At 39.5% G+C, this 27,133-nt stretch overlaps 1 protein-coding gene across 2 annotated transcripts in view; it reads left to right on the forward strand.

The window, feature by feature from the left end:
- Positions 1–27,133, forward strand: part of LOC134345289 (arf-GAP with coiled-coil, ANK repeat and PH domain-containing protein 2-like) — a 146,114-nt gene that overhangs the window by 73,226 nt on the left and 45,755 nt on the right. For both annotated transcript variants that reach the window (XM_063045718.1, XM_063045719.1), the window contains exons 9-10: positions 5,209–5,283; positions 24,678–24,790. In XM_063045718.1, coding sequence (XP_062901788.1) covers positions 5,209–5,283; positions 24,678–24,790 — 188 coding nt within the window. The remainder of the gene's footprint in view (positions 1–5,208; positions 5,284–24,677; positions 24,791–27,133) is intronic.

A 27,133-nucleotide genomic window follows, 5' to 3' on the forward strand; every position in this document is an offset into this window, starting at 1 on the left:
GGGGAAAATAGTCCAATTGTTGGAGTGATAACTCATGTAAAGGCAGCTGCTTGCAGCAGCTCAAACATCCTAGCCCCAGGATATTACTGCAGTACAGTACACTAGGTCTTAGCATGAGATGTGAGGATTTCTGCTGATCAGTTCCATTTGCAGCTCCTCATGAAGTTGTCTTTTCTAGCATATTAAAAATTATGGTCAATTTATACTTGGTGTATTACTGAAACTTTACTGCACACAATCTATATTGATTCTTTATTCGATACATCACTTTCTCACATAACTTATTTAGTTTTTTTTCTCTGCATAAGTATAAGAAGTTAAGACAAGAAGGAGAATTAGGCCATTTGGCCACCAAGTCTGTTTCACCATTCAATCATGGCTGGTTTATTTTCCCCCTCAATTTCATTCTCTTGCCTTCTCCCCATAACTTTTTGACACTGATAATCAAGAGCTTATCAGACACAACTTTAAATATTTGCAATAATTTGCCTTCCACAGCAATCTGTGCAATGATTTCCACAGATTCATTACCTCATCGTATCCGTTCTAAAGGGATATCCTTCTATTCTGAGGCTGTGACCTCTAGTCCCAGATTCTCCCACTATTTGAAACATCCTCTCCATGTTCACTCTGTCCAGGCGTTTCAATATTCTGTCGGTTTCAGTGAGATGCCCCTCCCCTTATTGTCCAGAACTCCAGCAAGTATAGGTCGAGAGCTACCAAAGACTTCTCATATGTTTACGTATTCATTCTCAGCATCATTCTTGTAAACGCATTCTGGACTATCTCCAATGCCGCTACATTCTTTTTAAGGTATGGAGCCCAAAACTGCTCATAATACTCCTAACATGGTCTGATCAATGTCTTATGAAGCCTCAGCACTACATCATTGCTTTTATATGCTTGTCATCTTGAAACAAATGCTAGCACTACATTTGCCTTCCTTATTACTGACTCAAGCTGCAAATGAACCTTTAGGGAAACCTGCGAAGGGTCTCGGCCTGAAACGTCGACTGCGCCTCTTCCTATAGATGCTGCTTGGCCTGCTGCGTTCACCAGCAACTTTGATGTGTGTTGCTTGAATTTCCAGCATCTGCAGAATTCCTGTTGTCTGGATTTCCCAGGTGCCTTTGCACTTCTGATTTCTGAATTTGCTCACGATTTAGAAAATAATCTACACCTTTGTTCCTTCTACCAAAGAGCATGACACATCCCTACATCGTATTCCATCTTCCTCTTCTTTGCCCATCATTCTAATCTGTCCAAATCCTTCTGCAGCATCTCTGCTCTCTCAACACTATCTTGCTCATCCACCCACCTTTGTGGGTGCAAAGTTGGTGACAAAGCCATCAATTCTGTCAGGCAGATCATTAAAATACAACGGGAAGATTAGCGGACTCAACACTGATCCTGCGGAACACCAAAAGTCACTGGCAGCTAACCGGAAAAGGCCTTCTGAAGAACCAAGTAAGTGACATCCATTGATTGCCCTTTGTCTTCCTTAAAGAATTCCAACAGATTTGTTAGCCAAGACTTTGCCTTAAGGAAAACATGCTGACTTTGGCTTATTTTATCATGTACCTTCAGTGCCTCAACCTCATCCTTGAAAATGGACTCTAACATATTGCCAACCATTGAAGTCAGGCTAATTTCCTGTCTTTGTCCTCCCTCCAAATGTGGAGTGGCATTTGCAAATTTCCAGTCCTGTGGAGCAATTCCAGAATATGTTGATTGTTGAAAGATTACTACTAATGCCTCCACAATCTCTCAAGCTGCCTCTTCTAAAACCCTGGGGTGTAGTCACTTCTGTCCCCTAAGATACTAAAATTTCTGGCATGCTGCTGGTGCTTTCCACAGTTAAGACCGACACAAAATACGTTTTGAGTTGTCCGCCATTTCTTTGTTCTCCGTTTCTACCTCTTCATCTTTTCTGGTGCTCCGATGTCCACTCTTGTCTCTTTTACTGTTTATATATCTGAAAGAGCTTTTGGTATCCTTTTTGATATTATTGGCTGGCTTATTTCATCTTTTCTCTCTCCTTACTGTTGGATTTCAAAAGTTTCTGACAAAATTTTGGTATATTGTATGCCTTCCTGCTTTTATGCTGTCTTGTTAGCCATGATTGCCTCATCCTCCCTTTAGAATGTTGTTTCTCTGGGTTGAATTGAACCTGCGTCTTCTGAATTACTCCCAAAATCTCCAGCTCCTCTCTCATGCCTCTGTAGTTCCGTTTACTCTACTGTAATACTGATACATTTCAATTTTGCCATTTCACTGGTGGACTCCACCACAAGCTGCTCTAGAAAGCCATCTTGTGGGCACGCTACGAAGGCCGTCCCTTGGGATTCATGCCGACCTGATTTTTCCCAATCTGCCTGCGTGTTGAGATCCATCATGACCACTGTAGCATTGCACATTTTACATGCCTTTTCTATCTCCCCATCCAATTTATACCCCCCACCCATCCTGGCTACTGTTTAGAGCTTGTACATAAATCTCCTTAGGGTCTTTTTACTGATGTTTTTTTCTTAACTCTACCCAGAAAGATTCTGCATCTTCTAATCTTTCTTCCCCAATACTGATCCCCATGTCCCATGAATTCAAACCCATTTCTTCACACCAATCTTTGAACCACACATTTAACTCTGATCTTATTAACTCTGTACAAATTTGCACATGGCTCAGATAACAATCTTTATGGTTTTGCATTTTAATTTGGTCCCTATCTGCTCTAATTCCCACAGCAGAACTGCTGCTTGTTCTTCATATGTGTTTGGTAGCCCCCAAGGACCCCGACAGCTGGATCTTACCACTCCCACTTCAAATTCCTGTGCCGGTCAGATGTCAGATGAAATGTCTTGAACCCAGGCATTGGACAGAAACACAGCCTTTGGGTTTCATGGTACTTGTGACAGAGCACTGTGTGTTCTCTTTTGACTCTGCCATTGCAGATTACAACTATAGTTCTGTTCTTCCCCACCCTCCCCCCTACTCCTATCCCTGAACAGTTTGATTGCTCACCCACCCTACAGTCTCCACTCTCATCCTCACAACGAGCAATAATCTCAGAACTATTGGACAAGCTCAAGGCTGCTCCAGCACTACTTGTTTGGTGGTATACCTCTCCATGCCTTGTGGTGCATCGGGTGGCAACCTTTTCCGTTTCTTTAGCATTTGTCTGTTTTTCATTAGGCTGAATTATTTGCTCAAAGCTCAACCCAGAACAGATGGAAATTGTGCAAGGAGCCTATGGGATTTGAACCTGGAACTGCTCACCTTGAAATCCAGTGCAGATGCCACTACACCACTGAATGGCTTAGCACTACGACTTGGATCGTCCGACCTGCCTCACTTCAGTCACACCCTCTTGTCCCTGGTCACAGACTGAATTTGAAATAGTTAATCTAATTGGTGTGACTGCCTCCTGAAATGGTGTCTATTATGGCAACTTAAGTAAAAATTGCTTTCCAGTTTTTTCTACTTTTCTGTTTGTCCTTATAAGATAAACAAACTGCCTCAAAAACAGCAAGTACAGAAGTCTAACACACATTTCTATTAGTAGTGCTTTGTAATTGATACACCTATATTAGATTTTCTCGTGCATTCTCCCTTCAGGTTTACTTTCCCTGCTTTCCATGTGACCTCAAAATGCACTGAGATTAAAGCAAAAACAAGGTCATGGGGATTGTAGTGAGAAGTGTGATTTAAATTTTGCTGGACAGAAATTCAATTATATCATCATGATACAGGAATTTAGAATAATGTTTAAACTGAAAGACATATTTTTACTTGACCTTTTTTTAAAATTAATGTGCCTTACTGAAATATATTTGCATTTGGTTGCATAATAAGGTATATGGTCAAAACATTTTTCTTTCATTATTGTATTGAAGTATGGTTGATAAACCTTGTATTTAATCACACTTACCTTTCTGTTTCTGCGTATTTGATGCAGTACCATTCAGCTTCAGCAATCTCTGCCACTCGTTTACCCTGCCAGGCATTCATAGTTGCTCATGCAGGCAGCAATGATTGTGCATTGCAACATCCACCAATGTGTAGATTGTATGTGCATTAATTGCTACTGCCAGTGTCAGAAATTAATTCAGAACCACGTAATCATTCTTATTTTTAGATAGCTCTATGATCACTACCAAATGCTTGTTGTTTCACCTATCAACTGGACCTCAGCACAAGCTATCAGAATGAATCACTGAAAATTTCCAGCAAAGGTGTGATGTTTCTTCAACATGATAAAGAACAGATTGTAATGATGCTGAAGCTATTTTCAGAGTGGAACAGATTGACTCTCTGGAATCCTGTCAGTTTGTTAATTGTGAAAATAATCTGAGACCATGGTCTATTATAATTAGATTGTATTTCTCCAGAAATATGCCAGTTGTTTTACATAGCTTTATTAATTTGTAAGTTTTTATATATATAATTGTATATCAACCTTAAGTTTCACCATTTAGGGATTTAATTAAAATAGTTTAACTTTTTCATCATCTATATTCTTTGGAATTTGTGGGGAGATGTTACTGAAATGTATAGAACCCTTCAGGGGTACAGCACAGTAAATGTCAGGATATTTCACCTAATGCGACAATATCGTTACAAGATTAGGGGGTGGTCATGTGGCATGTGGCCAAGTGATTGGGGCGTTGGACTCATGATCTGAAGGTCGTGGGTTTGAGTCTTGGCCAGGGCAGCGTGTTGTGTCTTTGAGCAAGGCAATTAACCACACACTGCTCCAGTCCACCCAGCTGAAAAATGGGTACTGGCAAATGCTGGGTGTTAACCTCGCGATAGACTGGCATCCTATATCCTATCCGGGGGCGGGGGGGGGGGTCTCGTACTCTGTCACTTCACGCCACAGAAACCGGAATAAGCACCGGCCTGATGGGCCACAAGACTTGGGACAGACTTTGGTAACTATTTCTTAACATATAAAAAGGATGAATAAGAACATCTTACAGAGTGGTGAATCTCTGAAATACTCTACCCTAGAGGGTTGTGCAGGCAGGATCATTTGTGTTATTTCAAGAGGAATAGATATATTTTTGAAAAGTGAAGGATTGAGGGCAATGGGGAGCCATCTCATAAGAGGAGATGAGGCCGGGGCAGATCAGCAATGATATTGAACGGTAGAGATGTATTCAAAGCCCAAGAGGTCTCATTCTCTTTTCTTATGTTCTGTTTCAACAGCTGGATAAATTAGTTGTGGATGCAGCTAAAGAGAAGAGAGACATGGAACATAAGCACTCTACTATCCAACAAAAGGTACATAAACAGCTGAGATATCTTGCAGAGTATAAACAAACTGATGTAGGGAAACATCTGCAGTTGAAGTGGTTCAGACATTTGCTCTTATTAGTTATTAACTATAATCACTTTATTGATATTTATTCAATATTTGATTATATGTGCGGCCTATTCAATGAACTTCCTCATCACTATGAACACTGCTATTTTCCTATCTGTGCATTAACTGTATTGGCATCTTCTGGCCTAGAAAGAGCCTCAATATTATATTTTCTAGGTTGTCACTAGTGAATTGCTTGTTAAGTAATCTAATATCAGTGAATGTAATTACTTTGAAATGGGATGTGTTAAGAAAATTTAATTGCAGTAAATTGCACAATTTTTCAAATTTCACTGATTGACAAGATCTCTCACTTACTGAAAATAACAGGAAAGGTACGGAATTCTATGACACTCAAAGTGCATGTTAAAAAGCTAATACAAAACTTAAATTCTAAAGCACGATTTATTTTCTTATTAACTAAAATCACCTTAATAAGACTACTCAATAGAAACTTTGAATGTTGTACAGTTTGTTTAATCCGACTAAACTGTTGTGACTCTATCAAAGGTTTGGGCTCTTTTCATAATTACGTTGACAGCAAATTCCATTCATTTGGTTAGAAACATTTCCAGCAGTCTAGAGCTCATCCATGTCAACTTGCTTTTGTTGCTGTGCCTTCCTCGCACTTGTGCTACAGTTGTCTTTTATGTAGTGAAACCAGACTTTCTGTAGCCCTGAAGTATCTGATGGTATCATTAGTATGACCAGACAACTCCTGTGATCAGTTTTGAAAAGCTTAATGCCCTGTCAGAACTCCAGGCTGATCAGACTTGAAACATAAAGGAATATTACTTTGGCCGGTCGGACCTAACTTTGATGTGTACAGAGTGATTGTTCTGCAAAAAAATATATTTTGGCTGAACCAAATGCTCGGTGTGTAGTTTTATTATCTGTACCATTGGTACGTATTAATGGAAAATGGATAAATTGTAAGTCAGTATTTTCTGCCTAAACTCCATTTTCATTGAATCATTTAATTGTACAATGCTGGACACGTACTGTATTTATACACTTCTCAGGACTGCATGTGTATATACAACTTCTGTATAATGACGCTAATGTTTTCAGGTAGGATTTGTGGCAAACTATGAATAGCTCTATTTTGTACGTTATATTCTTGCACCCCAAAGAGGAAGTGAAATGGTATTGTTTTCACAGGTCAAGTGCATCTACTCTTCTGAGTTAACACCCATGTTCAGTCCAGCATTTGTTGCCCAGGCAACTTTGATTGTGTGATAAATTTATTTTGAGAGGAATAAAAATCTACGGGTGATGTCATTGATTATCAGATAATTTTGATTACTTCCATGTTTTCTTTGTTTTCACTTCACCAGTAACAAGCCTAAACCAGCAGATGCACCTAATTTTGTTTGAAATCAAAAACACGGCATTTATTGGAAATCTGAAACAAACAGAAACTGTGGGAAATACTGATCAGGCTTCATCTGAAGGAGGTGAAGCAGTCAGTGTTTTGAGTTGGAGATCCTTTGACCTAACTGCGAAGGAAACAAGAGAAGCTTTCAAAGCTAAAGGAAGGATGGAGAGGGTAAATGTCTCTGACAGAATAAAACTTGGGTGAATGGAGACACAGTGCCTTGAAAAAGTATTCAGCCCCCAAACTTTTATTCACATAAATGAGTAGTATAACCAGGGATTTTGATCAATTTAACGGAGGATTTTTATTTGTGAATCACAGGCTTGGCTCAGTACTTAGTTGAACTGCCTCTCACAGCAATTACGAGGAATTCTGCAGATGCTGGAAATTCAAGCAACACACATCAAAGTTGCTGGTGAACGCAGCAGGCCAGGCAGCATCTCTAGGAAGAGGCACAGCCGACGTTTCAGGCCGAGACCCTTCGTCAGGACTAACTGAAAGAAGATCTAGTAAGAGATTTGAAAGTGGAAGGGGGAGGGGGAGATCCGAAATGATAGGAGAAGACAGGAGGGGGAGGCACGGAGCCAAGAGCTGGACAGTTGATTGGCAAAAGGGATATGAGAGGATCATGGGACAGGAGGCCCAGGGAGAAAGAAAAGTGGGATGGGTGGAAAAAACCCAGAGGATGGGCAAGGGGTATAGTCAGAAGGACAGAGGTAGAAAAAGGAGAGAGAGGGAGAGAGAAACAATGTGTGTATATAAATAAATAACAGATGGGGTACGAGGGGGAGGTGGGGCATTAGCGGAAGTTTGAGAAGTCAATGTTCATGCCATCAGGTTGGAGGCTACCCACAAGGAATATAAGGTGTTGTTCCTCCAACCTGAGTGTGGCTTCATCTTTACAGTAGAGGAGGCCATGGATAGACATATCAGAATGGGATGTGGAATTAAAATGTGTGGCCACTGGGAGATCCTGCTTTCTCTGGTGGACAGAGCGTAGGTGTTCAGCAAAACGATCTCCCAGTCTGTGTCGGGTCTCGCCAATATATAGAAGGCCACATCGGGAGCACCGGACACAGTATATCACTCCAGCCGACTTACAGGTGAAGTGTCGCCTCACCTGGAAGGACTTGTCTGGGGCCCTGAATGGTGGTAAGGCAGGAAGTGTAAGGGCATGTGTAGCACTGGTTCCGCTTACAAGGACTTGTTCCCCTCTACCACCACTCTACTCTAATTCTGTGGAATTAGGCCTTACTCTTAATAATTTCTCCTTTAGCTCCTCCCACTTCCTCCAAACTAAAGGTGTAGCTATGGGCACCCGTATGGGTCCTAGCTATGCCTGCCTTTTTGTTGGCTTTGTGGAACAACCTATGTTCCAAACCTATTCTGGTATCTGTCCCCCACTTTTCCTTCGCTACATCGACGACTGCATTGGCACTGCTTCCTGCACGCATGCTGAGCTTGTTGATTTCATTAACTTTGCCTCCAACTTTCACCCTGCCCTCAAGTTTACCTGGTCCATTTCCGACACCTCCCTCCCCTTTCTATATCTTTCTGTCTCTGTCTCTGGAGACAGCTTATCTACTGATGTCTACTGTAAGCCTACTGACTCTCACAGCTATCTGGACTATTCCTCTTCTCACCCTGTCTCTTGCAAAAATGCCATCCCCTTCTCACAGTTCCTCCATCTCCGCCGCATCTGCTCTCAGGATGAGGCTTTTCATTCCAGGACGAGGCAGATGTCCTTTTTTTAAAGAAAGGGGCTTCCCTTCCTCCACCATCAACTCTGCTCTCAAACGCATCTCCCCCATTTCACGCACATCTGCTCTCACTCCATCCTCCTGCCACCCCACTAGGAATAGAGTTCCCCTGGTCCTCACCTACCACCCCACCAGCCTCCGGGTCCAACATATTATTCTACGTAACTTCCGTCACCTCTAAGGGGATCCCACCACTAAGCACAAAGCACATCTTTCCCTCCCCCCCCCTCTGCTTTCTGCAGGGATTGCTCCCTATGCGATTCCCTTGTCCATTTGTCCCTCCCATCCCTCCCCACTGATCTCCCTCCTGGCACTTATCCTTGTAAGCGGAACAAGTGCTACACATGTCCTTACACTTCCTCCCTTACCACTATTCAGGGCCCCAGACAGTCCTAACAGGTGAGGCGACACTTCACCTGTGAGTCGGCTGGGGTATATACTGCGTTGGGTGCTCCTGATGTGGCCTTCTATATATTGGCGAGACCCGACGCAGACTGGGAGATCGTTTTGCTGAACACCTACGCTCTGTCCACCGGAGAAAGCAGGATCTCCCAATGGTCACACATTTTAATTCCACCTCCCATTCCCATTCTGATATGTCTATCCACGGCCTCCTCTACTGTAAAGATGAAGCCACACTCAGGTTGGAGGAACAACACCTTATATTCCTTGTGGGTAGCCTCCAACCTGATGGCATGAACATTGACTTCTCTAACTAATGCTAATGCCCCACCTCCTCCTCGTATCCCATCCATTATTTATTTATATACACACTCTTTCTCTCTCTCTCTCTCTCTCCTGTTTCTCCCTCTGTCCCTCTGACTATACCCCTTGCCCATCCTCTGGGTTTTCCCCCCCTCCCCTTTTTCCTTCTCCCTGGGCCTCCTGTCCCATGATCCTCTCATATCCCTTTTGCCAATCAACTGTCCAGCTCTTGGCTCCATCCCTCCCCCTCCCGTCTTCTCCTATCATTTTGGATCTCCCCCTCGCCCTCCCACTTTAAAATCTCTTACTATCTCTTCCTTCAGTTCATCCTGACGAAGGGTCTCGGCCCGAAACGTCGACTGTACCTCTTCCTAGAGATGCTGCCTGGCCTGCTGCGTTTAGAGGGGCAGCCCCACTTTGGCAGTGTGGCTTCGGTTTCATATTTTTTTTACCACCTTGTGTTGGACTGCATTAAGTTCAGGTATGTTCAGTACCTTTGGGATGGTCTTGTACCCTTGTCCAGATCTGTGCTTCTCTATTATCATTTCCCTGACTTGTCTTCATTATGGTTTGGTTTGTTGAAAATCTACCATACTGTTGGACCTTACAGAGAGGGGGGTTATTTATTCTTATGAATTCATCAAAAACAGGTGATTCTCCAATTTTCTTAGTTGGTAAAGTAATATACAGTATTGCACCTGAGGAAAGTTAGCACAGTAATTACAAAGGGGATGAATACTACTTTCTGGCTCAATTTTGATTTTAATTTTTAGTAAATTGTTTTTTTTAATATAATTTTTATTGAGTTTTCAAAAATACATGAAAAGATAGTATCTACCCTCCCCCCCTCCCCTTAACTCTCCTCCCCCCATATAAAGTCCTACCTAAAAAGAAAAAAAAAAGAGAGCCGCCTGGGTATTGGAAGGTTTCCACATGCTCCATGGAATTCAAAATAAAATTGGTATACTTATTCGTTACTTTCCCCAAGGGACCAAGATCTTTATCGGAGCACTTAAATATGCCATCCTATCTTTTGTAAATAAGGGCGCCAAATATTCAAAAATGTTACATATTTATCTCTTAAATTATAAGTAATTTATTTTTTGTTGTGTAATATATAATTGGTGTAAAAAGTTATACTAATCTAAGTCAAACATTTATTGTGTTTGTCATACTGTCAAAGCACAGTCTTGACCAATTTGTTTCATCAATATTAATATTCAGATCTGTTTCCCATTCTTGTTTTGACTTAAAAATTACTACTCCCCGCTACAACAACACTACCCACCCAATCTCTCTTTAATTTCTGATATTCTGTTTCTGTTAAATGTGTTTCCTGTAAAAAGGCTGAATCTATCTTAATTTTCTTAATATGTGTTAAGATTCTTTTTCTTTTCACTAGTCCATTAAGCCCATTAACATTAACTCTCAAAAAATTCAATAAATCAGTCATTATTTTTAACAAAGTTACTCCAATCTAAAACATTACTTAACTTCTCAACTCTCATAGTTCCTTGGGGAATCTCTTTGAACTTCACCATGTTGCTATGTGTTCCCCCCCAATCATCCAGGCAAAAAGAAAAAAAAAGAGATAGATGAGATATAAAAAAAAAGAAAAAACAAAATACCCCCCCACTAATGTTGTGAATGAAAGGATACACAACACTACCCCCTTCCATTTTGCAGGTTGTGGCTAAAGCTAGGCTTGCACACATGATTAGCGTAGCAATTGATCAGAGCTTCTTCCAGCTCCCCCGCAACAAAAAAATTTTTATATATATATATAAAAAAAATTAATGTTACTATTCCCAACTAGTATTCCTCAAATTTTAACCGTACTTCCCCTCCCTCATATAATTAGTAATATATTTATATATTCATCCGCCTTCAAAAATCCAACAAGTCCATTCTTTGACCCAGTCTTCTTCTTCAATCCATCTCGCTCCCCTGGTTTTGTTCTTGTACCTGGTGAATATTCAGAGAGTCTTGCACAAACTGCTCTGCTTTCCGGTAATCATCAAAACATCTTTTTTCTCCACCAGTCAAAAAAATCTTCAAGGTTGCAGGGTAACGCAATATAAAATGATAACCGTGATCCCATAGGATTTTTTTTCACTGGATTAAATTTCTTCCTTCTCTTCAAAAGTTCATAACTTATGTCAGGATAGAAAAAAATTTTGTTCCCTTGAATCATCAATGGCCCTTTTCTGTTCATGGCAGCTTGGGCAGCTGCCTGTAGAATCCTTTCCTTGTCTTGAAATCTTAAGAATTTTATTAAAATTGCTCGTGGATATTGGTCATCTTGTGGTTTTGGTCTTAGAGCTCTATGTGCCCACTCAATTTCAATTAATCGGCCCTCCTCTTTCATTTGCAAAACTTCCGGGATCCATCTTTGAAAAAATTTTATTGGATTTCCTCCCTCCATACCTTCTTTAAGACCAACAATTTTAATATTATTACATCTACTAAAATTTTCCAACATGTCCACTTTCTCCAAGAGTCGATTTCTTTCCGTGTTCCAGACAAGCAGATCATTTTCTGTTTTTTCCACTCTATCATTAATATGCTCCATTTTTCTTTCCATCTCCTGAAGCTTCTTATCCATTTTATCCCGTCTTTTCATAGCTTTATTATAGCACATCTTCATGTCTCTAAGCTCTGCTCTTACTTTTCTTACTTCAGCCGTTAATTGCAATAAAGCCTCTCTTATGTCTCCATCATCTCCTTTAGTTCCAATCCCTTCCAGTTCTTCCTCCTCTTCTTCATCTGTATTCTCTGCGGTATCCGATTCTGACTCTGAGTCACTTTCAGTTGCAGTGGCTGTCGGTTCTTGTAGTTTGAGTTGTATCGATTTGCGCATGCGTTCTTCTTTACACATGCGCATTTCCGGCACCTTCTTCCGAGAGACCGCTACCGCCGCCATTGCTCCCTGTTCTCCGGCGGAGATAGAGCGCATCTCCTCCAAAAGAGATCTAACCTGAGTCCGAGGCTCCATCTCTGCAGTAGGCCCTTTTTTCTTCCCATCTCGTGGCGGCTTCACAACAACAGACTTCTTCTGTTGCAGTTTAGGAGGCATATCGTAGTCTTGCAAAGTTATAAATAGTTTTCGGAAAGTATTTATTAACTTTGTTTTGTTTAAACGGTACTTTGCTAATTTTTTATGGGAGAGCTGGATTTACACATCTCAATCCCACGCTATCATGTGACGCCCCCAATTTTTAGTAAATTGTTGATTTGATTTGGCATAGTGCTCAGTGATTTGTAAATTAGCTCAAAATCTTACTTCAATATATTTTGAATTTATAAAATGAGGTAGTAAACTGTGGAAATAGCTGTGTGGGCTGAATACTTTTTGAAGGCACTGTAAGTTATAAACAATGTTATCTTGTCAGAAGTGGTTCTGCAAATGCTATAAACCTTGAGCAACACATTCAAAATGTTGGAAGAATTCAGCAAAAGTTCCTGATGGAACAGTTATTACTCAATTCAGGTTCCTGAATGAGAGTGGATAACTTCACTTTCCCCAGCACTGAACTGATTTCACAACCTATTAACCTATTGTCTCACTTTCAAGACTCTACAACTCGTATTCTCAATATTAGTTATTTATTATTCTTACTTTGTTTTTCTTTTTGTATTTACACAATTCCTTATCTTTTGCACATTAGTTGGTTGTCTGTCTTCGTGTGTAGATTTTTTCATTGATTCTATAATGTTTCTTTGTATCTACTGTGAATGCCCTCAAGAAACTGAATCTCAGGTGACATAATTAATAATAAATTTACTTTGAAGATGGGCAGGAGGGGAATAAACAGTTGATGTTTCAGGCTGAGAACCATTAGAACTGGAAAAGAAAGGGGCAGATGCTGGAATAATAAAGTGAAAGGAGGGGAAGGAGCACAGGCTGGCGGGTGTTAAATAAGATCAGGTGGGGGAGGGGTAATCAAGTAAGAAGCTGCAAAGGGACAGGTAGAAGAGGTACAAGGCTAAGGAAGGAATTGAATAGGAGAGGACAGTGGATCTCCAGTGTTGTACAATGTTACCTGCTCAGTGAGCTATGGGTGAAGTCACAGAGTGCGAACATCGACAGAAGAACATGGACTAATGAAAATGAAGTTGCAACATGTAGACCAGGAGATCAAGCCCAGTTAGATAGGCTGGGCATGTTGTCCAAAAAAAAGTTGTGGGGGGGGGAGCTGGAGAATGGGGTAAAAGGGAACAAGCTGAACTAATATTACAAGTGGATGATTAATACAGGCCAAGAAAACAAGTCACCTAAACTTGTAAAATAAAATCCTCAGTGTGGAAGGCTGTGACAAGCCCAGATCTGCAATCCTTGTTTGTTTTATAATTGTGTATTATCAAAGTGAGGCCCACAAAACCACTTCAATTTTTCATGTAGGCATATTGCAGCCTTTTGGAATTCAGGGTGAATTCTACAACTTCAGGTGGCTTGATATTTTTGGTCTGTATCAGTCACATTTCAATGATATTGGCTCAGCTCATTTTGCTTTCTCTTCCTGGGAGGCAAGGACATGCCCAGCCAACTTGCTGGGTCTCTTCTGATCTGCACTTCAACTCTCATGTTCTTTCATTTGTTATTTCTTTTGTCGAAATTCTCAGTCTCTGACTGCTGTCATTCACTCGTTGACCAGATAACCCTGACATTGACTCTGTTTCCCTTCCTGCAGATGTGGTCTGGCAACATTTCCAGCACTTTCTGATTTTTGATTTATTTAACTTTGTTCCTTTTTAAGCATCCTTTCCTTTGCTCTCATCTCTTCAAGCATTCTGACTTGTGATGCAGGGAATATTTGGTATTTACTGTACGTTCTTTCTGGTTTGGCTTGGATAGTAACTGTCAGCAAACAATGTAGTTGCTTTCCAGTGATTCCTGATCTTGATGTCACTAGCATGGGTCTTTAGCAAGAATCAAAGAATGCACTTGACGTAAGGTCTGGGAAGTCGGTTTGTATGGTGCTTGGATTGTACATTTATCGATATGGGCATCACACAGTATTCCCTGTTTGGTCTAAAAGCATGGTTTGAGTAATGAGGTATTTTGCATAACACTTCTTCTTTAGGTTCTGAGTCTCAATGTTGTGAAATGATTTTGCTTTTGCAAAGTTTATTATAAATCACTCTTTCCTCATTTATCCCTTTGCTTTTCATTTTTAACCTGTCTTCTACATCTCTGCCTCCAAATTCATTCTAATGGAAACAATTTATATATGTAATCTTAGGTATGGCAAATGCACTTCTAAGCCGATTTTTGTTTCTGCTGTTCATCCAGCATGCTCATCCTCCATAAGCAATAATGTAATTTATATGTAGCTAGCTCAACAGTGCTGCTGTATTAAAGCTCCAAAGACCCACGTTCAAATCTGAGCTTTGTTGTCTGATCGAATTTGCATGTTCTCCCAGTAACCAAATGAGTTTCCCCAGGCAATCTGGTTTCCACTCAGATGCCAAAGACTTGTTGCTATTTTAACTGGCTATCATAAATTACTTCTGGTATTTATGTATGGCAAGAGAGATGTAATGGGGGATGCAGCAAAAAATGGGAATGAGTGCCTCTGTCTATCTTGCATTGCAATAATAGATTTTCTTTCTTTTCTCTAAATGCCTATCATAGGCCACCCTTCAGGTAAGTTACCACATCTGTCTGTACACCAAGGGTCAACGATACGAATCATGCTTTGGGTCATAGACATTTTAACATGCTAATTGTTGTACTTCATCCAGCAACATCTGAAATACTCCAGCAAAGATGTGTCAGAATCTGTTCTTCTGCTTGCTTTCCTGAGTATGATCTATTCAAATATTGAGATAAGAACTTTATCTTCTTTTCCGACATCCTGCTCTGGTCGTGTATCCTGGTTTCATAAAATGCACATATGTTATTTGCTCCAACAGCTTCAGTTTATGGTTACAGACAGCAGCCTACAGATATTGGATTCTTTTAAATTCTCTAAATTTTAGTGAAAATTTCTAGTGCAACTGGACTTTAGGGCTGGTTATTAAATCTGTTTAAGCATATGAATATGTGTTTTTGAAACCTTAGCTTTTTAATAGTTCTTTTAGTATATGGATGCTGAATCAGTGGTTCTTTCTAGCAGCTGTTGGTTTACTGCTGAATCTTTGGAAGGAGTGCACAACTGTAACTACAGTAAATATTGAAATGGCACGTCTGGTCTAATGGATGTGCTGCGTGATGTACTCAGTTGGCATAGTATGATGCTGATTTAGGAGAACAAATATTCATTACCCTGATTTCCTCCTCTCCCCCCTCCCCCCTCCCCCCTCCCCCCTCCCCTCTTCCCCCTCTCCCCCCTCCCCCCTCCCCCCTCCCCTCTCCCCTCTCCCCCTCCCCTCTCCCCTCTCCCCCTCCCCCCTCCCCTCTCCCCTCTCCCCTCTCCCCTCTCCCCTCTCCCCTCTCCCCTCTCCCCTCTCCCCTCTCCCCTCTCCCCTCTCCCCTCTCCCCTCTCCCCTCTCCCCTCTCCCCTCTCCCCTCTCCCCTCTCCCCCTCCCCTCTCCCCCCTCTCCTCTCTCCCCTCTCCCCCCTCTCCCCCCTCTCCTCTCCCCTCTCCCCCCCATCTCATGAAGCACATTACATAGATCACTTAAAATATTTTTACTAGAAGAAGGTTGTTTTTCCCCATGGCAATTTCTTTGAGGTTAGAAGATTAGAGTTATGTAGCTGCTTTTAATAGCATTCGGAAAAAAAATGTTTTAATTACTGAAATATTTTTTTGAAATGTTTAAACCAAATCATCATGAACAGAACATTGAAAAATATTCAGTTTGAGATCATGCAGCATGATCCCAAATTAAAGATGTTTGATGTCACATTGTGCACTATTAGATCTCAAAGCCTTTTTTGCAGTCATCCCTAGAAAGTGACTTAGATTACTATATAATGTGGAAGAATTCTTGAATACATAAATAACATAAAAATCAATAATGCTATTTTTTGCTAAATTTATCTAAATGCTTTACTTTTATTTCAAATGAATGAAATAACAGTTGGCCTAAGCACTTTAAGTTGTACTTTGGAAGCATATTTAATAAAACATTTAGATGGAAATAGTACACACTCATTCAGGGTTTGTGTTCATAAACTGCAAGCTGACATTAGCTGATTAACTTGTGAAGGAGGAGCTACAGGTTACAGAATACAGTCTAGATCCTTGTAAATGTAATGGGATATGCGTTATTGTTAGATGAATCCAGGGTTATAAATAATTAGTTTTAGTACAGTGAATTAAGAGGAAAATATTGTCGAGTTTTAAAGGAAGAGTCTAATTTAAGCAGATGTTGCTTAGCAGTTATGTATCTTGAGCTCAAGACCTACAATTTGTGCTTGTAATGGAAATCTTTAATCACAACAGAAGAAAAATTGCAAAGTTTCACAGGAATATAGCTATTATTTCTAAGACCTGTTTACAATGAGACGCTTCAGGTTTCGTTATGTATTAAATATGGTGAGTTTTTGGGAAAAGTTTTTTTATATATGGCACTTCAAGTTAATGTTTTCAGCAACGTGTTTAGTGGACGTTGTTCCTTCTGAGTGGTAGTAATCTTGTAGCTTTTAAATTTGACTTCTCTTTCTTAAACATTTAATGCTATCTATAGAATGCTCTTTGTTTTTTAAGTTGTTTTTCAAGACCATAAATAAATATTCTAACTAGTTGTTGTGCATGAGTACCAAATGTTACTAGGTATTAGTTTTCTCAACAGAATGGAACAGATGACCTGACTGTGCTAAAGATGCATGTAATTTAATTGGCTTCTATTTGCATTAATAGACAATGAATTATTCTGCATTTATAGAAGAAACACTCAACAGTAGTTAAGAAGCATAAGAGTAGAAAGACCCTTCACTTTCATCGCTTTATATCAGAACAGTGTTTTAAAACTTGTGGTTTTCAAGCTTACTGGAGCAAGCTGTTTTCTGGCAAAGGTATACTTGGAAAGTGGAAGCCCTTCAAAAATACAATGTTGAGAGTACGAAGCTTGTGTGGCCCTTTCAAAATAAAAGATAAATAAAACAAGTGTAGTGAACCTTAGTTTTCAAGAGATATTGAGAACCTGGTTAAGAGAAAAAGGTGCATAGCAAGTATTGGCAGATAGGAATAAATGAAGTGCTTCTGGAGTACAAGAAATGCAAGAGAACACTTAAGAAAGAAATCAGGAAGGCTTTAAAAAAAAAGGCATGGTTGCTGTAGCAGACAAGGTGAAGTAGAGTCCTAAAGTTAAGAGCAAAAGGATTGCAAGGAACAAAATTGGTCCTCTGGAAGACTAGAATGGTAATCCCTGTGTGGAGCCTAAACAGATAGGGGAATTCTTAATGAATTCTTTGCATCTGTATTTACTCAGGAGACGTACACTGTCTATAGAAGTGAGGCAAAGAGTCATGAACTTCATGGACCCTGTACAGAACACAGAGGAGGAAGTGTTTGCTACCCTGAGGCAAATCAGGATAGATAAATCCCTAGGGTCTGACAGGGTGTTCCTTCGGATCCTACGGGAGGCGAGTGCAGAAATTGCTGGGACCCTAGCAGAGATATTTAAAACATCCTTAGTGACCAGAGAGGTAACAGAGGATTGGAGGATCGCCAATATTGTTCCGCTGTTTAAAAAAGGCTCCAAACATAAACCAGGAAATTATAGGCTGGTGAGTCTGATATCAGTTGTTGGAAAGATATTGGTTATTATAAGGGACCAAATATACAAATATTTGGATAGATGTGGACTGATTAAGGATATTGGGCGTAGTTTTGTGCGTAGTAGAGTTTTTCGAGGAAGTTGCTAGGAAAATGGATGAAGGCAAGGCAATGGATGTTGTCTACATGGACAACAAGGACAACATGGGGTGCTGATCAAGGAGGTTCAGTTGCTCAGCATTCAGAATGAGTTCGTAAATTAGATTAGACAGTGGCTTTGTGGGAGAAGCCAGAGAGTGGTAGCAGAGGGTTTCCTCTCTAAATGGAGGCCTGTGATTATATAACCATATAACAATTACAGCACGGAAACAGGCTGTCTCGGCCCTTCTAGTCCGTGCTGAACTCTTACTCTTACCTAGCCCCACCAACCTACACTCAGCCCATAACAAACGACAACATTGAACCTGCCTCAACCACTTCTGCTGGAAGCTCGTTCCACACAGCTACCACCCTCTGAGTAAATAGTCATAGTCATACTTTATTGATCCCGGGGGAAATTAGTTTTCGTTACAGTTGCACCATAAATAATAGATAGTAATAGAACCATAAATAGTTCAATAGTAATATGTAAGTTATGCCAGAAAATTATGAAATAAGTCCAGGACCAGCCTATTGGCTCAGGGTGTCTGACCCTCCAAGGGAGGAGTTGTAAAGTTTGATGGCCACAGGCAGGAATGACTTCCTTTGATGCTATGTGCTGCATCTCGGTGGAATGAGTCTCTGGCTGAATGTACTCCTGTGCCCACCCAGTACGTTATGTAGTGGATGGGAGACATAGACCAAGATGGCATGCAACTTAGACAGCATCCTCTTTTCAGACACCACGTGAGAGAGTCCAGTTCCATCCCCACAACATCACTGGCCTTACGAATGAGTTTGTTGATTCTGTTGGTGTCTGCTACCCTCAGCCTGCTGCCCCAGCACACAACAGCAAACATGATGGCACTGGCCACCACAGACTCGTAAAACATCCTCAGCATTGTCCGGCAGATGTTAAAGGATCTCAGTCTCCTCAGGAAATAGAGACGACTCTGACCCTTCTTGTAGACAGCCTCAGTGTTCTTTGACCAGTCCAGTTGATTGTCAATTCGTATCCCCAGGTATTTGTAATCCTCCACCATGTCCACACTAACCCCCTGGATGGAAACAGGGGTCACCGGTACCTTAGCTCTCCTCAGGTCTACCACCAGCTCCTTAGTCTTTTTCACATTAAGCTGCAGATAATTCTGCTCACTCCATGTGACAAAGTTTTCTAATGTAGCCCTGTACTCAGCCTCATGTCCCTTGCTGATGCATCCAACAAGTAAAGAAGTTCCCCCTCATGTTACCTCTAAACTTTTGCCCTTTAACTCTCAACTCATGTCCTTTTGTTTGAATCTCCCCCACTCTCAGTGGAAAAAGCCTATCCACGTCAACTCTATCTATCCCCCTCATAATTTTAAATATCTCTATGAAGTCCCCCCTCAACCTTCTACGCTCCAAAGAATAAAGACCCAACTTGTTCAACCTTTCTCTGTAACTTCGGAGATGAAGCCCAGGCAACATTTTAGTAAATCTCCTCTGTACTCTCTCAATTTTATTGACATCTTTCCAATAATTTGGTGATCAGAACTGTACACAATACTCCAAAATTGGCCTCACCAATGCCTTATACAATTTCAACATTACATCCCAACTCCTATACTCAATGCTCTGATTAATAAAGGCCAGCATCCTAAAAAGCTTCCTTCACCACCCTATCCACATGAGATTCCACCTTCAGGGAACTATGCACCATTATTCCTAGATCCCTCTGTTCTACAGCATTCTTCAATGCCCTACCATTTACCATGTATGTCCTATTTTGATTAGTCCTACCAAACTGTAGCACCTCACATTTTTCAGCATTAAACTCCATCTGCCATCTTTCAGCCCATTCTTCTAACGGGCCTAAATCTCTTTGCAAGCTTTGAAAATCTACTTCATTATCCAAAACTCCACCTATCTTAGTATCATCTGCATACTTACTCATTCAATTTACCACCCCATCTTCCAGATCATTAATGTATATGGCAAACAACATTGGACCCAGTACAGATCCCTGAGGCACACCGCTAGACACCATCCTCCAATCTGACACACAGTTATTCACCACTACTCTCTGGCGTCCCCCATCCAGCCACTGCTGAATCCATTTTACTACTTCGATATTAATGCCTAACGACTGAACCTTCCTAATTAACCTTCCGTGTGGAACCTTGTTAAAGGCCTTCTGAAGTCCATATAGGCAACATCCACCACTATACCCTCGTCAACTTTCCTAGTAACCTCTTCAAAAGATTCAATAAGATTTGTCAAACATGACCTTCCACGCACAAATCCATGTTGACTGTTCCTAATCAGACCCTGTCGATCCAGATAATTATATATACCATCTCTAAGAATACTTTCCATCAATTTACCCACCACTGACATCAAATTCACAGGCTGATAATTGCTAGGTTTACTCTAGTGGTGTGCTGCAGGATTGGTACTGTGTCCTTTGTCATCTTGATTAACGATTTGGTACTGTGTCCTTTGTCATCTTGATTAACGATCAAGATAATGTGGTTAACTGGATCAGTAAATTTGCAGATGACACCGAGATTGGGGGTGTAGTGGACAGTGAGGAAGGCTATCATGGCTTGCAGAGGGATCAGCATCAGCTGGAAAAGTGGGCTGAAAATGGCAAATGGAATTTAGTGCGGACAGGTGTGAAGTTTTGCACTTTGGTAGGACTAACCAGGGTAGGTTTTACACAGTGAATAGTAGGGCACTGTGGAGTGTGGTAGAACAGAGGGATCTGGCAATACAGATCCTTAATTTGTTGAAAGTGACGTCATAGATGAAAGGTTTTGGCACATTGGCCTTCATAAATCCATGCGCCAATGGGATGTTATGTTGAAGAAGTATAAGACGTTGGTGAAGCCCAGTTTGGAGTATTGTGTGCAGTTTTGGTTACTTACCTGCAGGAAAGATATAAATAAGGTTGAAAGTGTACAGCGAAAATTTACAAGGACGTTGCCGGTCTGGATCACCTGAGTTAATAAGGGAAGATTAAATAGGTTAGGACTGTATTGTTTAGGACATCGAAAATTGAGAGGAGATTTGATTAAGATATACAAAATTATGAGGGGTATAGATAAGGTAAATGCAAGCAGGATTTTTCCACTGAGGAGTAAGACTACAACCAGAGGTCAGTGGGTTAAGGGTGAAAGGTGAGAAGTTTAAGGGGAACGTGAGGGGAAACTGTATTCCTGTCTCTAGCCTCACTAGCACATTGCATATGTGGCATTCCTGAATCACCACCCTGAGATCCTGTCTTTTAACTTCGCACCTCACTCCCTGAACTTGTTTACAGTACCTCCTCACCGTCTTGCCTGTGATAATGATACTGATGTTATCCTTGATGCTGCAGATGGAAAATCCTGGTAACACTCGATAGCCTTAGCAGCATTCATAGGAAGAGAAAGCAAATGTTTAAACTAGATTCTTTTGATCTTTCCTAATCTTAACCTTTTGTTTGAGACTACAGGAAAAATGAAATTGATATATCAAATACTGTTTGATCTTATTAAGCCTTACCCAGAAATCCATATGAAATGGTAGTAATGTCCATTTTTAAATGATTCTTTATATCAAAACAGCTTGCAATTACAAATCACAAAAATAATTGTAAATTTAATTTTAATTTTAAGATTTTTTCAGGATATTTTCTATAGTGAAAAGTCATAATTTGGTTCAAGGGATGTAAAATCATTATCCCAATCTTGCCCAAAATGTATTCTAATTTTCAGGATGAAGTACTTAGGAAGGATGATCATGCCGGTACTATAACTACCAGCTTTAAGTTTTGTGATGTATTTTATTTCAAAAGTACGGAAGAATTTTGTTGATCAGAAATGAAATGAGGTCTGAGTAATTTTGATTCTGCCATGCATATGCAATTATCATTTACAAGCAGCTGATTTAATTTTGACTCTCCCAATTCTGTGAATAATTTCTTGTATCAGATCAGTTTAATAATACCATAATAGGTAAATACTACAATATTCATGACAAATTATTTCCTCTGCATTATTAAATACCAGTTCAGCATTTCTAAAGGCCATTTTTGTACGTGACTGGTTCGCTCACTGTACTACCTGTAACCTTGTTCTGCTTGCATGTCATTTCCTAACCAACCACTTACCAAAAACATCTCTGCCTATCTTTTTGTATTCTTAATTATCAGATTTTGTTTCTGCTTTGCAATTGATCTACTTTTGCAGCACGTGTGACTTTGGTGATCACTCCATAGATATTTCAACTGTTGTAAAGTTACAAAGGACATCCTGTACAGCACTGCAATATGTCATTTTTAACCTCTTATCTATTGTGAAATTTTTTTAAAAGATGGATTGTGTTGTTTTTCCTCCATTATTTCCTTGTAGTTACCTGCATAAAACTCCTCTCTTGATTTATGGGATTCTGGGAAGGTTGTCCCTTATTGTCCATTCTTAATTTCCCTCTAGCAGTGAGTAGAGAGCTATCATTTTCTATGTGATGAGAGTTTAGCTTTCCTTTTCCCTCTGACCATTGCCACTGAATCATTTCTACCCTTATTGTGGCAATTAATAACTGCCTGATGTCATATTCTGACATGCATAGAACCCTGCAGCACCGAACAGGCCCCTCGGCCTACAATGTTTTGCGGATGTTTTAACCTACTCTACGATCAATCTATCCCTACTCTCCTACATTCATGATCACATTCGTGAATTCACGTCCACAGTCAGCAATTTGTTCAAAATATTCCAGTTTGCACCTTCAGCATTAGACCCAGCTGTATGATCATTTCCAGCCTTGCTAAATTCCCCTTTTATTCAGTAGCATGGTAAATTGTCTTCAAGATTCCCAGTCTGAAATCTGTCCAGGCTAGGGAACTTAGCAGTCTCTTTCAGTTCAACGTACTCTTTCAAAAAGTATATATTAAATTCTTATACCTGCAAGACCTGAAAATATGAATTCTTGTACTACTTATTGCCACATTTTGCCTGCATTTGTTGCTTTTGTAATTGTAGTACATAATGTCTGGACACCCTCATCACACTTTAATCATTCATCACCACCGCATACTATTTTTCAGTTCTTCAGCATGAACTGTATCCTTGACTTTAAATGTGTTGTGTTTCAGTGATACGAATGGAATTCCAATTTAAGTGATTTTTTTTTAAACAGCGAATTTGAAAGGTGAATCTAATTTGTTTGGCTTCTGGTGCATGGAGCCAAATTCAATTTTGCTGCTTTTGACAGAAAGTGTTTAATAGAAAGCCTGAATACTTAGTTTATTTCCTCTCAGAGGAGCTGCTACTTCAGAAACGCTTTCCACTTCCAACTTACTCTATTGCATTTGGTACATAAAGGTTTCGCTAAATTGGGGAAACTTAATGCAGATTGGGTAATTGCTTTAAGGAGTATTTGCATTCAGTCCATATGGTTGATCCTTTCACTTGAATTCTTGTCCCCACCTTCACTCTTGACTCATTTCTCTGTGACCATTTGCATAGACATGGTCTGAGCTTGAGAGACAGTATCACATGTTTCAACTGAGAATGTCGCAGCTTTATGAACTCATTATCTGGCCTTTTTTTGGATTTGATTTTTAACTATTTTCTGTTTGTCAAAACTGGCCAGTTCAGCTGCAAGTTTAATGTCAATTCCATTGACCCTTCTTGTTCTATTAAGACATTTCCTTCATTCTGCCTTTAGCTCTAGGTTTCAGCAACAGCTCTCACCTGTGTTTTACAACTTAACTCTGTTTCCTCTCTTTCCTCATTACTCTGTTAACCTGATGATAACTCTGTAAACAATAGGATTATCTGGGCACACCAGCCTTGTCCTATCAGAGATTTTTCTTTTTTCCTATCCATCCCTCTTTGAACCTCTTGCAACTTTAAAAAAAACTTGTGTTGTCATATTTACAATTCTGATGGTCTTGCACATGAAATATTAACCTCATTTTTCTTTCTGCAGATTTTACTTAACCTGGGTATTTTAGATTTCTCGGTTATTTTTTAAAAAATACCACATCCTTTTGTTCTGCTTGTTATTTCTTAGTTTGCCATCATACTATTATCTGTATTGCTCCAGTTGCATTCAGTTTGACGATATGGAGTGGCAGAGTAGAAGTGTGATGTAATATAGTATAGGCTAAAAATATGGTTGCAATTAGAAGATTGTTAATTTTAGTTGCTCATTGAGGAAAAAGCCTGGATAGGAAATTTATTAAGAGGTGTGAAGATGACTAAATGAAACATTCATGAGAATAGATGGCAAAACTTATAAAGATGAATCAGAAAAAGTGCAATGGTTGAACATGTTGATGAGCAATTATGGTTTAATTGGAGAGCCTGATATGTCAGATTGAAAGCAACATATTTTTTAAGTACCAGTTAAGGTTTATCTAACATGCTGGCATTGCTCTTTTATTTTACAGAAAAAAAAACTGTGGTTATAATTAAGCCAGTGCTGCTACTAATTCCTTCAACTTAGGAACTTGTAAAGGCAAAATCTGTGCAGCAGAGATGCTTGTTTTTAGTTATTTTTCACTATGTCCATATGCTATGTACATGTATGTTCATAAGATGTCCATGATATAATATTACTTTCTTTATCTTACTTTGTTTCTGTTTTGCCTATAAGTAATTGATGTTTTTGTACTTTGTTAACATTAAATACTTCAGGATTTCTCCAGCGATGATCCCAAGATTGAATTTAATGCTGATGCTGCCAATGGCATTGTCATGGAAGGATACCTATACAAACGAGCCAGTAATGCCTTCAAAACATGGAACAGGTAAGAATATACCTGGTTCTGGAGTTATTAATCACAGCATGGAAAAGAGAATGGGCTTACTATAGAATCATTGACGCTGTTTATATATTTCAAGTTTCAGTGATTAGCATTTATCTATTCAATACATTTATTGATGAGAACATGATGTATTTCAGAATTGTTAACAAATTTGTTCATCTTGTATGAAATGATGAGAATGCCAAAATATTAAGTATCAGACTTTGGCTGTCCAATATGATACTCTAATTGTCCTTAAACATTTTCATTTAAAGTTAAATCATGAGGGACAATGTTAATGAGTAAAAAGGACCATTCGTGGTTAATTAAAAGCTATATCACTTATGATCAAAGTGGTATATTCAGACAACCAAGGTAAAACTGCTTATCATATGCCTTGAAAGCAGAGCTTTTTGCATGAAAATAGAGTAACCTCTTCCTGAGCATTCATACTTGCATTTTAGCAAGAGCTTTTGGAGATCTTTTGTTGTCAGGTATGCATTTTCATGGGCCTGCTTGTATTCTCTAACTATTGTTGCCTCTCCTTAGAGAGAGTAACAAAAGTAATACAAACACCACTTCAAGAGTAGTGGTGCCAAATTGCTTGCTAATAATTTATTACCCTTGCTTGATTGCAATATTCAGTTTCACAAAAAAAAACAAGATGCTTATTTGCAAACTATGAGTATCTGTTCCCCAGCTAGTCCCAAATAATGTTTAGATTAAATCTAGCCCTAGTCCATGTCTTGACATTGGTTTTCATATCTTGAAGTGAAACTATAATCCAGAACTGCTCCAGTTTGGGAAAGCATTATGCTGCAGTGCAAAAATGCATATTTTCTGAAGATTTGCATGAACTCTCAACTTCTGCAGTGGTCTTTATCATGCTTGAATGCTTATTATATGTTCAAATTTCCTAATTGGCTTATTAGCACTGATATAAATATTCAAAAGTAATGGTATAACCTTATGGGAACCAGGTGCTTGGTTGTTGAGGACTGTTAGATACCTGTATTTGCTGAGGTTTTAATTGATGAACATGATTTTTATTAGGCCTTGTGTGAAATGTTGCTTTGAAACTATTATCACCAGTAGCACCAAATTGCTACTTATGCTGTGTACGTTTATAAAAATCTGATGACTTTCGCTGTGTTGTGTCCAAGTTAATAACTGGACTATTTAATAACCTGGACAAGTCAGAGCCCACATTCCTCAATGGTCATTTTAAACCTTGTTGGATAATAGAAATCTGAGGTGACATCATTGGGAGTTTTAATGGTCAATAATTATTCTGACCAGATGATTTATCTTGCATCTGCTGATTTTCCTTGTTTGCTATTACTGCTCTAAAAGGATTATTAGAAATACGACAATCAAATAAATATTGTGAAAATATCTCACAAATGTGATTGTTATCATGTTTGAATATGCTCCCCAAGTCTGGCATATGAATAAGGGTAAATTGAAGGTTAAGGGAATACAAAAGTGATAAATCTGCAATTTATTCTCTTATAGAAGGTGATGTTTTGTGTCCAAGAAACACCATGAAGGACTTTTGGTTTTGGATAGTGTTTTTTTTAAGATTGGTAATTCACGTTACTGGAGATTTTGTGACAGGACGTCTTTTTCCATGCTTCATTAAAAATAAATAAATTACTTGCCATTGTTGAAACTCAAACTTCATTTAATCCACCATCCACATGATGCTAGAAACTCACGAATAGTGAGTCAATTGAGAGATGATTTGGGAAATGTCACCAGGATTCAGCCATGTGTACTTCAGGGATTTCGTGGTTACTAGATTTGATTGGAATAATTTTGTTCTAAGGGGGAAAAACAAGTAACATTTGCTTACACTTTTCATTTAGTTGTGAAAGATAATTAAATCTTTCAGATATCTTTTCCTTCCTTCTGTCCCTGAAGATGTTGGGTACATTCATGGCTGTGTTATGTAGAATGTATTGAATTTGCCCCTGAAATACCTGCTGATCTGCATATCTTTGTGAATAAGTTATTTAATGCATGTATTAAAGTTTAGTGTGGTAATTGATATCAAGTGAATAGTTGCCATGGCACCAACAAATCATCCAAAATCTAAAACAATGAAGCTGCAGGTAAGCTGAATCATTTCTGCTTTGTCAGCACTACTCTTCCCTGAAAGACACCTTGCAACATACTGAATTAGGCCACTTGGTAGAGCTGGATTAGAGGGGCCTTCTAACATGATCGTGGCTGATCTGATTTTTAACTTCAACTCTGCATTTCATTCTATCTTTTGTAACCTTTCACCCCTACCCCACAGCAACTTATTTATCAAGCATCTATCAATCTTCACTTTAAAAATAT

Source organism: Mobula hypostoma, chromosome 4 (assembly GCF_963921235.1).
Source record: "Mobula hypostoma chromosome 4, sMobHyp1.1, whole genome shotgun sequence".
NCBI lineage: Eukaryota > Metazoa > Chordata > Chondrichthyes > Myliobatiformes > Myliobatidae > Mobula > Mobula hypostoma.